Source organism: Zea mays, chromosome 1 (genome assembly GCF_902167145.1).
Source record: "Zea mays cultivar B73 chromosome 1, Zm-B73-REFERENCE-NAM-5.0, whole genome shotgun sequence".
Taxonomy (NCBI): domain Eukaryota; kingdom Viridiplantae; phylum Streptophyta; class Magnoliopsida; order Poales; family Poaceae; genus Zea; species Zea mays.
The window spans coordinates 197487576-197503817 of record NC_050096.1 but is presented as its reverse complement, the minus strand read 5'-3'; the positions used below and the strand labels follow the sequence as shown (position 1 = coordinate 197503817).

The 16242-nt window shown below is 44.7% G+C and overlaps 1 protein-coding gene and 1 long non-coding RNA gene across 2 annotated transcripts; one reads left to right on the top strand and one right to left on the bottom strand.

The window, feature by feature from the left end:
- Positions 1-1635: 1635 nt before the first annotated feature.
- On the bottom strand, positions 1636-4041 carry LOC103645164 (DEAD-box ATP-dependent RNA helicase 5). Its single transcript, XM_008668274.1, has 4 exons — positions 4012-4041; positions 2794-2901; positions 2432-2512; positions 1636-1857 (listed from the first exon to the last, which is right to left on the bottom strand). The coding sequence occupies exons 1-4, from the start codon at positions 4039-4041 to the stop codon at positions 1636-1638; spliced, it is 441 nt and encodes a 146-aa protein (XP_008666496.1).
- Positions 4042-15195: 11154 nt separating this feature from the next.
- On the top strand, positions 15196-15838 carry LOC103642773 (uncharacterized). Its single transcript, XR_560756.2, has 2 exons — positions 15196-15277; positions 15604-15838. It is a non-coding gene; the product is annotated as an uncharacterized lncRNA (long non-coding RNA).
- The last annotated feature ends 404 nt before the right edge of the window (positions 15839-16242 follow it).

Here is a 16242-nt window from a genome sequence, read left to right as displayed (position 1 = left end):
AAAAGTAAAGAGAGGAGGACGTTTGACCCGAGATTAGCACCCACTGCGATTCATTCAATTACTCCTCTGCTGCTGGCGGACAGCTAGCACGCACGCACTGTTTCAAGATCTCAAGGAACTGGGACACTACATACTGCTGCTGCTTGTAGATCCGCGCGTGGTGTTTCGAATTCTTTGTTTACACTGCTGCTCCGGTTCCAAAACACGGCAAGCCCTCCAACGATCATTTCCACCGCATGAGCTCATTTACTGCCGACTGCCGAGAGATGGAGCGGGCTGCCCGGCCGCACCTATGGTTTTTGTTTTGTTTTCCAAAAAGTAAAAAAAAAATAACGCCCCGTTTGGATCATTGGAATTGAATTCCATTCTAATAATAATAATTTAGGCATATATCAATTAAGCTAATTCGGTTTTATGCAAAATATATTTGTATATTATTATTAGCAAGATGTCGGAGATATTTATGTGCTACATTTTTACTATAGGAGAGTGAGACGAAGAGTGTCATGGAAGTTATAGATTAGAAACCAATTCTAGTAATGCATAAAATCATTTCCCACCCTCCACCTCATGAATTTGAGATAGGCTTATATCTGAACTTTAGAAAGTGGTGGAATGTCAAATTCCAAACTAAATAAGTTACTTTATTGAGTGAATTCCAATTCCTCTAAAATGAAGGGATCCAAACGCTCCGTAAAGGAAAACCGTCAGAATTAGGAGCTCCTGTTTTTTTTCCTTTATCTCCGTGACGTGCGAGTTTCAGGCTGTGTGATTACTGATTAGATGCGTGATAGCGTCCCTTCTCTCTATCTTTCTCTTGGTCCTACGGTACGTTCTTCGACACCGACGGACCGGTGGAAGGGACACCGACGGACCGGTGGAAGGGTACGCACGACACGTGCTACGTCGCAACGCTTTTTAGAGCTAATCTCTACTACTTATTAAGTAAGCAATAGTAGTCTGCCTCCGATCCGTTCTGCCTCCGGTCGTACAGCCCCGCGCCAAAAAATCATCTTACTACGGCACCAGAGACGTTAGTCTGAGCAACAAATAGCACACACCAACGCGTCTAAGTAACAAACAACACACACCAACGCTTATAAGTCACGTTTCGACGCTCTGGATGGCCGGTATGGCACTAATCAAATAACACCATAGCAGTGCCTGTGTTCGAGCGGTGTATGCGGCCCAACGGTGGTGCGGCCCATTCTGCAGCCCATCCTACGACGCCTGCCTTCTACACCCCAAGCTATGGCGCCTGCTGCCTCCACTCCAGCGACGGCGCGCTGCAGGATGCCCACGACCTCGACCTCCTCCCCCACGACCATGGCCTCAACCGCTTCGCCAGCTCCGCCATTTATGCACACGACTTCAACCTCGCCTGATTCAGCGCACGCACGACTTCAACAGCGCCCAGGCTCAGGCTCCGCGACGGCCGCCACCTCGCCTACTGCAAGAGCGGCGTGCCCCGGGACCAAGCCAGGTTCGCCGTCGTCTTCTCCCACAGATTCACCGGCTCCCGAGAGGATAGCGTCCGCGCCTCCCAGGTACCGACCGATCCAAGCACCACCACCACCTTGTCTACCTCCCCTTCCCTCCCCCATCTGCTGCCGGACCCGTACGCCGGCCTTCGCTTCACTCGCCCGCCAGGTTCATGGACGTACGGGCGAGATCTGGAGCGCGTCTCTGCTGGTGTCCTTGGAACGAAGACGACCTGGCAAAGAGTCCCCTTTTCTTTGGTAGCATCGATAGGTGGAGCTGCCAAACGTTATCCCATCCAGATGATGTTTGGCTCAAAATTGCCCTGACTTCAGGTTCGAAACCCAAATCCAGCATCTTATCTGCTTCATCTAGAACCTATGCAAAAAAAAGTAAGAATATATATCACACCATATAAGTACGTCAACAAAAGGGAACACAATAATTACTCATTAAAGCATAACCATGAAAGTGTAAGCACAGCAGTAATCCCAAGAAATATTTGATGTGATTGATGCCAGCGAACCAAGTTCAAAGAAATTACCCATCTTCCATCATTTAAGGGGTGTCGAACCCTTATTTCTCTTTTTTTCACAGCAGAAAGCAGTTTTTTCAGAGCAGAAAGCAATTTTTCTCACATGAGACAACAGAACCAAACACACCCTAAACTACTGAACTACTTTTAACTACAAAACAAGTGGTGTACCTTTCATACAGACAATATATGTAGGTTTAGCATATCATGCCAAACAGAAAAGGTCTGACTTGCTCAAAATTAGAATATCAAATAAAAAAGAACGAAGGGCTGGTGAATTAGAGATCAAAGTTAGAACTTGGTGACCCTGTTGCTGTTCAGAGCACTTCATATTTGTGGCTGGATAGAATATATATACCATGCACACCACACTTCATAGACAACAAGAATAGCAAAAAAAAGGCACAACTGGCTTACCACAAACGAAACCTCATTAAGACAGCAAACACCCATTTCAATAAGGTCTTTCATACGACCAGGAGTTCCTATGACTATATCCTGCAACCACAAACCCCAAAAAATGAATACAGGGTCAGCCAACAGTATGTTTTTACACAAATTAACTGTCAAAGACTGACTGGGGACACAGTTACATTACATGTCCTATATAGTAAAGAAACATTGAGTTTCCATTAAGTGAAATCCGTGAAAAAAGAAGTGGTATGGTAATGGTTTGGTATGCAACGATATCAAAAGTTCATAACTTAATCAATATTCAATATTCAGTACAATTATATGAACTGTGGGTGGGAAAAGAAAAATGAAATCAGTTATCTTACCACTCCAGATTTAAGGGCAGATATTTGGGGTTCCTTTTTAGTTCCACCATAAAGACAGACTGATTTTATCCCACATGGTGCACCAGCCTCACTAAGTACATCTGAAATCTGGCAAAATACAGAAATGTGTAAATTATTCTTGTATGTTCACATTCAACCATATTATTTTTGTTCGCAATCAAGCTTACAGATTACTATGAATTAGTTCTTTTTCATTATCTCACACACCAAACAGGATATGACATGTGCATTTTTGTATAAAGAGGTAAAATAATTATTATGCCTCTCTTTCCCAACAAACAAATGGCTATTGATGACAGAATCTTCTAGGAAAAATCATGTTAAAAACTTCAAGCAGCAGTAGAAGCTCGAAAAAACAACTGGACCTGCAGTAATGATTATTTCAGAAAAGATTGTCAAATAAGAAAAGCTTCAAAGATTCATCATGCAATGAATTAGCAGCACGAGCAGTGATAGTGACATCTGTTTTGATTGAAGTACTGTGTTCAAACATCTAATCTGGAGTGTATACAGAACATATGCTTTTAGTTGACAAGGTTTGGTTCGCTGCAGCTTCAGAGTACCAGTTTTTCATAATGTCTATGTTCACTGCAGTTTTTCATAGTGTATACGGAACATCCGTTTTCATAATGTCTATGTTCATTCTTTAGACCTTTGTAATCCATACTCGGTCTGTAATAGGATTTATTTTTTTCTTACAATTCTGGTTTGATCATTCTTTCAAGTAGTGTGTTCGTTCATATGTTCAAAAAGCAGATGCTCCGTTCAAGTTTGGGGTTTAAATTTGCTTTAATTCCAACAGTATAATTCCCTGTTAAAAAAATTCAAATAGATGAGTAAAATGGCATCATTTGATTTTGCATATGATTCAAACAGGTGAAATGGATTACAGAGGTACTTCAACATGTACTATCTTGTCACTGAGTTTGTTTCTTTGCTGTCAGGTGTTGCTAATATTAATTCACTGACATCCAGGTAATAACACCGCTAATGATTTTTTAGACCCCACTGACTGGGCCAAACTCAATCATTGGTAGAGCTGTTGTTGTTCACACTGCACCTGATGATCTTGTAAAGGGTTATTATGTTCAACACTTTTCCCTTTTGTGTGTTGAATGGTGGTGTTTTTCATCTGTTCTGAGCTAAGTTTTTCACATTTGTTTTGAGTTCAGATAGTCCTATAATCAATATATATACCTGTTTATGGAGCACGTGAATAAAATCCATGTGAGAGTGTGACTAATATATCATATTATTAAATGGTCTAAAGAGTTTTGGTAAGGCTATGGCAATGGAGTTTTGGTAATATTTATTTAGTTTTCCTTGAAATCTATTTGATATGAATACCTTTGGATGTCTGTGTTTTTTTAGTTGTGAATCTCAGTTGTCTAACCAAATTGGATTCGTGAGTGTAGTAATATACCAGTCGTAGGCATGTGGTAGTCTGATTTAACTTGAATACTCTGATTTGGAATTCAGAAATGAACAAATACTTTTGTTTAGTCACAATGTGGTTGCTTCATATGATGCATTGTTATTTATATAATAGCTCTTTTTGTATTTAATAATTGTTCTTGTTCTTTTTCAGTTTGTAGAGCAGCTCTTTTTAAAGTTCCCCTCCAAGCCGACACCCCATCCACCATCATCATCGGCGCATCGTGCCTTGTTCGCTGCTTGTGACGATCACCGTTCTCTTCAATCGCTTCGACGACGGTGAGTTGGAGAAATTGTTCTGTAATCCAAACTTGTTCTGTATTGGTTAATCATGCTTTGAAGTAGTGTGTTGAATCATATACTCGGTTCAAATTCTTTATGAACACTGAAAACATACATATGTAAGAAAACTGGAAGTGAACATGTGGTAGGATAAAATTCTTTAACAGGGGTACTGATCTAACATAGTACTGTGTGTTTGTGGTTAAATTGTGCAAGTTTTCTCTTTCTTGCTAATCCAGGGAACAACTCTAATCACTGATTGGTAAACTGAATGTGCCTTTCCTTCGTTCGTTTAAATAAAATTTATTTATTTTATTTAAAGAAAACGATAGGTAAAATCTTCAGTCTGTAGAGTTTGTTAGACGTGTTATCTGAAGTTGAGATAACTCTTGGAACCACCTTTTTCTGTATAGGATATTAATGAAAAAATCATGTCTATGGACTCCAGGAACTGCTTAATAGTTATAGAGACTGCAAATGCACAATTATCTCACAATGATGGAGTGCTCATTATTGTTACTAGATCCTTGACTTTGGATGAAAGCGTTTTCTGTAGGTTTACCTGTTCATTCTTCCTAGCACCATAAGAAAGTGGTGGCTATTATGTTCTCACTGATATATTTAGGTTTATTTCAGAAAGGAAAACAACTGAGATAAATCAAGTTGCTACTCATGAAAATGAAATCAGTCAGAATGGTAGACCTACATCTAAAACATGCTCAGCATTACCAGAACCTATTCTAGCTCACTGGAGTGTGAACTCAGACCATGTGACAACTGATAGTAATGTCACGGAGAGGCAAATTAGCGATCCTTGTACTAATGGATTGATGATGACGCTTCACTCGGGAAAGCATGATGGATTGACGATGAGATACCCACCCTGGTGGTTGATCCCCTTCCTGAAGGCCAGGATCAAGTGAGGTTTTAGTTAGTCCTTTTGTGGTGTTTGTTTTCAGTTTATTATGATACCACCTTGTTCTCTTGCTGATATGATGATTTCGTGTTCTGAAGACTGAAGGAGATATTTAATTAGCATGCATCGAATCTTGAGAGGGAGCGGGCTGGCTGGCCACCAGAGGCCTCCTTTTTGCTTAACCGCACGCGCCACCTCCTGGCCTAGCCTTTCTTCCTTCATTCCCTTGGCTTGCCTGGTGTATCTACTACCTCTATTTCTTCTTCTATTCCTCATCCCCGCTTCCCTCCTCTGTTGGGCGTCTTCCTGCTCCCTTTAGCCCTCGCCTCCCAAAAACAGACAAGACCCGACAGCAGGTCCTAAAGGTAAACACAACTCCTTCCTATCCACCTGCTTGCTAATGGTGTAATGGTGGTGGCAGCGGCCGACGATTTAGAACAACAATCTACGGTTTTTGACCAGTTCTTCTATTTTATTCTGAAATTTTTAGACTGTCACAAACCTTTATGAGGCTCTGGACAACTGTGATGGAATTCTAAGTAGGTAGCTCTTTTTATGCAGCAATCAACTTACAGAGCAGATGCTCTCTTGTTGACAACTCTCATAAGAGTCGATAAGGTATGTATTGTTTACTTCATACAAGAAATAAAAGGATATATTTAAAATCTGGCCTTAGTGTAACATTCATTTGGGTTCAGTTTGTAGGTGTAACCCAATGTATCTTCAACAGTTCTAAAGGATCGAACATGTTACTAGAAAGAGGTGAATGAAAGGACTAGATAAAGGTGAATAAAGCCAATAGTTTTTTTTCTCGTGCAGAGCTTAGTTGGGTCTGCCCTGGTTCCACGGACATGAAAGAGAACTCTATCAATTTGTGAAGATAATTTTGTGAATCACTTGAAGTTTTGACTGCTTGTATCGTACTTGACTGCCTGGTTTCAGTATATTTATTAGCATCTTTGCGTCACCAGTGCTTTACCCATACTACTCTTGAATTGGCATACCTTGATTCTAATGTAATTTATTTTAGCCTAATTTGCGTGAATCATTGAATTTGCCACGTGATCATACATTATAATCAGTTTCTCTTCGCCTTACAAGAGCCTCTACATAATCAACCAATCTTGCAGCTGTGAAACTGAAGAACTGTCAGCCATGTCACAAATCCAAAACTGTTAAACAACAGTTGTATGTGTTGGACAATCCATCCATCCATCAAGAAACCATACCAGGATCTATTGAACCAGCAGTTTTCACGATTGAGGTTTGGCCACCAGATTTGATGTCGCATATTACCATAGGTGATTATGAAGATTGCCTATTTTCTAATGAGAGCCTCAACTTACAGGTGTCATATTCCAAAGAAGCTTTATTTGCACAAAACAAACAGACAGTTGCATAGATGGTATTACCTTTACAAATGCAAGGACATACGAATATTTGAGTTAAAATCCTTTGTGTTGTTCGCTTCGGATTAAAGCCAGTTGTTTGAGACAAAAACACTGTAGTAGAAGCCAGTACATATTAAAGTCAAGCGAATAGGTTGTAATCTTCTTTCTTTTCAGGAGCTTTTGATGGTGAGGACTGAGGAGGCAGCAGCCCACACCTATGATCTTGCAGCGCTCAAGTACAGGGAATCAGACTGCAAACTGAACTTCCCAGTAAGTTCAGAGAGTTCAGCATGCACTTGTCCTTGTTTCAGTATTGTGCTTTGCTGCTAATTCTATTCAATGTGTAGCTTATGATCTGTTTTATAAACAGATTTTAAGCGATTAACATGTTTATATCTTCACATTCTCATTGTTTTAATTTACAAATCATTAGGCAGGCAACATATATGTCCATTTTTTCCCAATCCTATTAATTTGGGGTTATAGAAATGCTCGTACATCATCCCTCTTTGTTAGGAGTAGCTAGGTAGTAATTTAAGTACATGGCCCAGTTGAATAGTCGAACCTTGTAAGTATGGCAGTGATATAGTGATACCTTGCCTGATTGTAGTACATGATGTTTCTTGTGCAGCAGCTAGCCGCGAGTGACTGTGGGTGAAGCTCCTACGGGCGGATTTCGGCGTGAAGCGCCTCCGCCTGCATGGCCACATCGAGGGCTCAATCGACGACGCCAGGGCCAAGCCTAAGGTGGAAGATCTGGTGGTGCCAACTAGCAGCTATGGTGCCATCGTACGCTAGCGTCATGTTCCGCGCTCAGCCACTCCAGGAGGACGACCGCTCCACGCACGCCCTCCACCGTTGCGCCTTCTTCTCTCTAACCCAGGGCTGGTGCCCTCCCCATCCACCTTGCCATCCACCTGTTCGAAAGGGAATGGGTCTGGGCTGGTCAGACTTCCATGGTCTAACCCAGGGTCGCAGATGAGCTCACCGAGCAGCAGGCCAGGCAGCTCAACTTCGACCTCGATTCGGCATACAGTGCCTTCTTGGCTGCGCTGCCCGCTGCTGGTCTGTAACCGGGCAAGGATCTACCAGCTTGATTTTTATTTGGTTGGTTCGGTCTATTATGCTTTTGACACTGGAGCACTACTCTCCACTACTTTAGTACTATAGATATCTGTAATTTCGGTACTTCTATTTGTTGTCAATAAGAAAGTTTTGTTTTCCTTTGTATACAGTAAATATGTTTATTGCATGGTATACATTCACATTACAATGCTTGCAAATGGCCTGTTTATTTGGGTACATTTATTCTATTCTCTGTGGAACATATGAAGTGATAACTGTATAATATATTGTTCTCTCCCATTATATGTCATTATCTTTCTACTTGATGGAGCCATGAATGATCTATTTTCTTCTTTGGGTTACAAACAATATAAATGAAGAAGAATGACATAGTTGACAACTTGGGGTGTTCTTTGAGTGGTTGAAGCTCATTTGATTTGGGAATTAGCTGTTCATAAACAGTGGGACATTATGCTCACTACCTTGTACTTCACTTGCTAATAATCATGTGCAACAGCTACCACCTTATCTATTATTCAATTGTATTGATCTTGTTGATAATAAACAGAAAATATAATTCAAATTACTATTATTTCAGTTCCTGACACAACTTCATAATAGCAAAATCTTGTGTTTGAGTTTTTGACTCCAGATCAGTAACGCTCTGCTCTCTAGATGTGCATTTTTTATTGTGCTATTTTGTCTGCTGATGACAAAAGTGCTGAGTTTATACTGACCTGATTCTTGTCAATGAGTTCTGCAATATTTGTATGTTATATGCATTACCGCATGATTTATGCATGATGCCATGTATGGTAGGAATGTAGGATGTTTGCATATGGTCTGTTCATTTGGATATATTTCTTACCGTGGGTTATATAAATCAGTAAGTGGAAAATATATAGTTGTTTCCTGTAGGCCTCATGATCTTTCTATTTGTAAGAATGATGCAGTTGGTATTGTTGATATGTGCTATTGGTTTTGTCGATTCCTTTTTGTTCTCTAGATCAGTTGTAATGAAAATAGAGAACCTATACCTGCAGTGCACTCAATTATAGTATGGTTTGTCATCTTTGAATGTTCTTTGCAATAGCTGACCTGCCTGCTTTTATCAGAAAAATCATATTCAATGTCTGCTATTGGGATTGTTAACCCTTGCAGTTTGCAAGTCACTAATGTTCCAACATTGATACCCACCCTAACAGATGCCCCCTTTTACTGATTATATGTTGTGAGCTACTATCAGTTAGCCAACTTATTTTATTTTAGGATGTTATGAAACCACTAGGAACTGTTCCAATGATTTTTTGGTAGACCTGCATGTAAGAATAAGATGTAGGCATTGTTGCCTATTAGTTTACTTTGAATCTTTATGTTTAATATTATTTGGACAACGACTATTATGCAAATAGTCATTAGGTGCAAACATATTTGCATGACTCTTGGTCTGTTATCTCTACTGCACCATATGTATGCAACGAGGGCGTCCACCCGACGTCACCATGTCCCCGCCCTCGCCAGTCCGCCGCCATCGCGCGGCACCACCGACTGCGCCCGAGCCCCCGCCTCCACACCTGTCCCCACGCGCGGCGCAGCGGAGCCATCAACGCCCTTCCCCAGCCGGCTTCAACGCTGATGGAGCCATCCTCGCCCCGAATCCTCGCCGCAGTCGACGCCGCGCCTCCCATCTACGCCTGCCTCCACACCCGTCCCCACACGCGACGCAGGCCGAGCCATTAGCGCCCTTCCCCAGGCCGCCTTCAACGCCGTCACCACGCGCGGTGCAAGCCGAGAGCCATCCTCGCCCCAAATACTCGCAGCAGTCGACGACCACCTCCCATCTATGCCCGCCTCCACACCCGTCCCCACGCGCCGGCTTTCGTCACCGACCCACTCCTTGAGTAAGCGTGTGAGGCACCCTGGTCCATGGGCGGATTTCGGCATGAAGCGCCTCTGCCTGCACGGCCACATCGAGGGCTCAATCGACAACGCCAGGGCCAAGCCTAAGGTGGAAGATCTGGTGGTGCCAACTAGCAGCCATGGCGCCATCGTACGTCAGCGTCATGTTCCGCGCTCAGCCACTCCAGGAGGACGGCCGCTCCACGCACGCCCTCCACCTTTGCGCCTTCTTCTCTCTAACCCAGGGCTGGTGCCCTCCCCATCCACCTTGCCATCCACCTGTTCGAAAGGGAATGGGTCTGGGCTGGTGGTGGCAGCAGATACTTCCTCGACGTCGGCACAAAAAGGCATATTTGAGAACTATTGTGATCCTGGCATCTTGGTAATGAATTACTGATACTATATTTCTGACAGGTTGACTCTTCAGGTCAATCTAGGAGTGTATGTAGCAGATGGAAAATATGAGCTATCGTTTTTGCATTAAATTGTTCCAAGTTTCAAGTAGGCATTTTAGTTTCTTTTACTTATTTTTATACTGCTGAATTTGATGCAAAAAGTCTCCCCCTCTTTAGATCTACTTCCCTTGTACGTGAATTCCTTTTATCTTTCCAATATTTGTTTCCACGATCATCAGACTTTTTCTTCTCTTGCACGCCATTAATGGCAGCAGCGATCTCTTTTCTCGACGCCCTCGCCTCTCTCTGCTGTATAAAATGCAAGATCACGGTCTTCTTCCCCCACCTCAACCAAGCCATATCCCCTGCTCGCTTCTCCTTTTTGCATCGCATGTTACTTGCTGCCAGCTCGACGTACACCCTCCATTCGCGACGCCGAAAGTCTCGCCGAGCTCGTTGTTCATGTGCACCCTCTGTTCGCGATGCTGGAAAGCCGTTGCAATCGTCCAAGTTTGTCATCATCACTAACTGTTGCGTGGTCGAGCCATGTGCGCCTGACGTCTGAAGCTGTGTCGAGTGTCGCTTCTCCTTCGTACGCTGCTCCACGTCAAGTTCGCTCGCGTCGTGATCTTCTCCCTTGTCGTCACGACGCCGTGGTCGAAGCCCCGACGTGCTCCTCTGCCCTGCTAATGTTCCAAGGTACAAATTTTGCATATCATACTGATGTTTGTCGTTCCGTTTCTATGTTTCATATAAATTTTTTTACTACCGTCGCAACGCACGGGCACCTACCTAGTAATAATGATAAGGCTGGTGCCAGGGCTGGCGGCAGCGCGGGCGAGAAGAGGCCGCTGCCGCCCGCGCGCGGGCGATAGGCGGGCGAGAGGCCGGCGCCGGGCGAGAGGCGAGCGAGAGGGAGGCGAGGCACTGGCGGGGCGAGAGCGCGGGCGAGAGCGACGTGGCGCGATCTGATTGGTCCACGTGTCGCGATCTGATTGGTCCACGTGTGCTAGCCGTTGCAACTAGCCGTTTTTGACCGTTTGGAGTCCAAAAAATTCGAAAAAAATTGCAAAAAATCACAAATTTCATCCCCAATCCCTCTATATATACCCCTACCCGGGTGGAGCTCATTCCACACACCATTCCATCTCATTTTTCTCTTCCAAACTCCCCTTTCTTCACAGAATATCGGGTTGGTCCCCAGATTTGAACACCTTCACGGATCTCTTGCAGTCCGATGGATCACCTACAACCCTTCCGTTAGATGAGTCTTCTTCACTACATCGTCGCTCCGATGTTTCAGCCTCACTCCCCCGTGCACTATTTCCGGCTGCGCGTCCACCACCATACCCTTATCCCTATCATTTGTATCAATATCCACCGTCTTCATATGGTCAACCTCCAACTTCCCAAGCCGGAATTCAAGCCTCATTCCCGGTACGTCTGTATGCCCCTCCTCCACCTGCTGCGGACGGAAGTCAAGCTTCTTTCCAGATACCTCCATACGCCCCTCCTTCATATGCTCCGACCAGTGGGGCGTGATAGGGCAAAGGAGGCTGCGCGAAAGACAAAGACGAAGGGGAAAGGGAAGGAAGCCACGAGCAGCGAATCAACAAGTGAAGCATTCAAAATGAAGAACTTGTGGGGTGGATTAGTGAAGGCCAAGCTTTTGAAGCAATGGAACATCCTAAAGGGCCGATCAACCAGAGATATGGACCCGGCTGAAAGACGTACCCATGGCAGGGCCGTAAAGATGGTCGAAAAAGAACTTGGTCTGCTAGATGACGAAGAAGAGGAACCGGAAGCGGAACGTGAAGAGGAGGAAGATGAGGATGAGATAGAGGAGTCCGATTAGAGTTATGTAATTTTATTTTAATTATCATGTCATTTTATTTTAATTATTATGTACTTTGTTTTTTTTAATTAAATAAAAAATATTATGTTGTGTGTTTTCTGAGCGTTGAAATAAATCCGCGTGAATTACTTAATTCTGAAATAGAAAAGCTGACGTGGCTATAGCCTGAGGCTGTAGCCTGCTGCAGCCTGTGCACTGGAGCAGCAGGGGCGAGAGTGGAGGCGAGAGCTGACGTGGCAGGGGCGAGAGGGAGGCGGTGCACTGCACTCAGCCTAAGTGCAAGCGCACTAGCAGCAGTTGTCGTGGGGGTAAACCGCACCGCACCGCACCCGCACCGGTGGTAACGAACCATTCACAGCTTCCGCTTCGGCCTCGTCGTGGCCGGCTGGCTCGTTGACCCAACGGCAACGGCAGGAAGAGCCGCCGCCGCCGCCCTTTCCCGTCGTGGTACCGGGGCCAAAGGCAGCGGAGTTGGGAGGGGGAGAGAGGGTTGGTCCCCGGCACCTGTCAATGCCGATGCCGTTTGCCGTTACGGTTGGGTGAGCGGACTCGGCCTCCTGTCCAGCTGCCGCAACGCAACCGCTCCGTCCGCGGCAGGCATCGGTACCGACTAGTACCACCAAACCAGAGCCTCGCTGGGTTCAGTTCAGGCTTGTACGAGGTTTGCGTTGCGTTGGGTGAGCGGGGAGTTCACCTGATCATCTCGATGATGTCCGGACGGCGGCGGAACCGCTCGCCCGGATCGGACGACCAATCCAAACCCAAACCAAACGTCCGCGCGCGCTGCACCGGCCGCCCGGCGCCGGTGGGCTTGGCTTGGGGGCGGGGCCCGGCCCGGCGGCGAGCGCGACTTCCTCTGGTATTCGTTGTCTTTTTTATTGGTTGTTGTTTCTTTGCTTTCCTTTTCTTGCCGAGATCCGAGAGCGACCTGACCTGATTCGCGTCGCGTGGGCTGGGTCCGTCCGTCGACGCGATCCGGTCGGTAGGGTGCTTGGGTAAGCTACCTTGAGCGACACAGACTCGCGACTCCATTATTGTTATCGGGGCAGCTCGAGACTGTTCAACGCCGTCGCTCCCTTTGTTTCTTTGTTTGTTTTTTTAGTACATACATACGTTAAGATAAGAAGAAGGCGGCGGACGGAGCGAGCTGCTTGTAATCTATCCGTCGGTCGATATGCCCACCGCCCACGGACGGACAGCGACGGGGAGGCTGGTTTGGAGGCTTGCGCCGCGGTGGGGGCGGCACGCCGGACGCCGCACGCGAGATTCCTGGCGTGCTGGGGGCGAGCTTCCGCATTGCCATGAGCGGGGGGAAAGCGACAACGTCAACGTGGGAGAGAGCTAAACATGCCATGGACATGGACTTTGACGGTGCTGGTCCGTGGGAGTGCTCGGCAAGTCATGAATCACAGACAGTACAAGTGAAGCTCCGATGTGTCAGACTGTCAGTCATCGGTGTGCGGCCTGGCGCAGTAGCCGATGTTCTGAGGAAGGAACGCGTGAAAACGGGCCTCAACGTTCGCCGTGCATCGAGTACCAGTTGAATCAGGGGTCAGGACAGTGATGGCAAGAGAGAGAGAGGATGTAGTCTTTTTTTTTTCTTTCTGATGAATGATAGGGCTAGTCTTTTTCTTCTGTAAATCTGGTGTCACCCAATCGTACTACTGTGTATACAGTACTTACTGCTTTATTGGAAACCCCGGTTCTTCCTTTTTTATTTTATAAGGAAAAAAACATACTCTACAACTCCTACTCGATCTAGACTCTAGATAGAGCTACGAGTGAGCGACACGCTGTGAGCACCAAAAACCTATTGTCCCATCCTATGCCAGTAGGCAATAGCCTGGTACTAGTACTACGCAGCGCTTGAATCTCGGGGTAAAGCTAACTAAACTCTCTTGACGCTTTTCTCTTAGACTACACTGCTCCCACGTTCCTAGGATTGCTGGATTGGAGACCCTGATGGTGCTGGTGCTGGTGCTGTGCGGCGAGAGACCGAGACCGAGCGAATCAGCGAAAGTGATGGACCTGCTGGTTTTGCTACAGGAAGCAGGCACCGGAAGGGGTAGTTGAGCTAGCCGCATCTCCTCCTACTAATCAGGAATCAATCAGTTGCTCTTGCTCCGCACTGTGCTGCTGTACGCACGCGCGCAATGCCTCGGCCGGGCGGCGGACTGAACGGCGGCGGCACAAGACAGGACTGCGATTGCAATACGCCGCTCCGTCTCCTCCATCAGGTTGGATCGTATGCCCGTGTGTTGCGACGGCACATAAGTTGTTGAAAGAGATCTGGGCCTGTTTGGTTCAGCTTTTTTCTGACCAGTTTTTTTGAAAATCTGGCTGTGCAGAGAATCTGGCTGTGGGGATAATCTGAGTATCATTACGATTATGTGTGGAGGAAGATAAAGTTGTTCATAAGGCTCATAATCTAGAAAGTGACGGATTCCTACTATTACAACGACTCAACCGATTATGTGTTTATGTTGATTTTGGATGGTTTTTGCCCCAACGAATTTTATAGAAGCTGGCTGAAAAGCTGAGCGTTTGGCAGTCCGCAGCAGCTTTTGGTGGCCAGAAGCTGCCAGAAGCCGAAACAAACAGGCCCTATAGCTGCTCGTCCAAGTCGATGATAGGCTATCGTTGTTGCTAGACACCATCATTTGAGTAAGGATATAAGTATCCGGGATAGGAAGGAGCGTGAAGTTCTACACAAAACCGAACAGGTGCTTGGCGGCTCCTATCTTGCGAAACACGATAGAGATTCTCTTGCATGGACGAAATCAAGATGATAAAATACATTTATATAAAAAACACAAATAATAGTAGAGATGCTGATGTGACAGTGGAAATGTCAGCAAGAGTATTATATGAACAAATATGCTAGCATATGCAGTGTAGTTGTAACGAAAAATAGAGCGAGTGAAATGAGAAACATAAAAAACGTTGACGGAAGTTTAGTACCATTTTTCATGAATTAGTAACATAATACAAATGTATTCTGTGCATTATTTTGGTCTTGTTGGATTCACCATATATGCAACAATTTATCATTGCAATTTCGAAGCTTCCAACATGGCATTTCCGTTAGTCTTGAGACTAATTTGGGGAGAAAATGTTTAATTGCCACGGATGAATTTTGAAGGCTTGTTTGTTTGGAAGCAAGGTTTATGATCAGATTTTTGTATACCAGAGAACACTCAAGTCTCCCAACTGCCCGCCTGCCGAGGTGAGCTCCGAATGCCTGCCCTCCACCTCTGATCCGTGTTGCGGCTTCGCTCTTGTGTGGAGCAAGTTAAATTTTTTTAACATGCCTCAACATAGATGTCGTCCAATTACGACTAAAGCAAAAAAATATTGCAAGGCTAAACACTCGGGTTAATTGCTATGTCTGGGTAATTAGTTTTTTTGTTTAAGTTTCATTTAGTCTATATGTTTGATTTTTCCCCTTGCCTATAGACCAGCCTAGGTATTCATCACTGGTGAAAAAAAGAATATCAGTGTTGATGGTAAAAAAAGTATGGATGCTTAAAAGTCTTGCTCATTTCTTGGTAGGTTGGATGTGGCTCCACCAGCTCTGCCTCCCTACTTCCTGTACTGCTGCGGCTACTGCTACATCATCTATCGTGCCTGTTTTTCTAGGAATCTTAATGCCATCATGCTGGCATTTTGTTCAACTCATTAGGTGCGTCAACACTGAAATTCACTCTTACGGTCATGTTTTGTTATTGCATTAGAGTTTGCAGCATGAATCAGGGACATCCAATGTTGTTAGATCTATTAATGCAATGTTCTCTATCTTATTTTTATCCTACAAGTCATTTCGAGATATGTGGTTGCTGATCAGATGCGGGCAATGCCAATTTTATTATTGGAATTGTTAACTTGACACTCATTCACCTTCTGGACCGAAAACCAAGATAGTACTGCATCTATTTAGTTAAACATATATTACTTGGCTGCTAACACAACTAAGAGAAATACTGAAAATCAATCCTTCAGTCTATCCTTTCATAGGATTTTAATTTGTGCATGATAGAGAGTTTTACATGTCAGAAATTTATAAATGTCAGAGAGTTCATTGCAGTTCATCTCATTCACTGCATCTTGCATATTTTTCTCTCTCTTTCAGCTGGTTACAGTGACAAGGAACCACCATTTTGATGCAAAGGTAAGCATCTGCATTTTACTCGA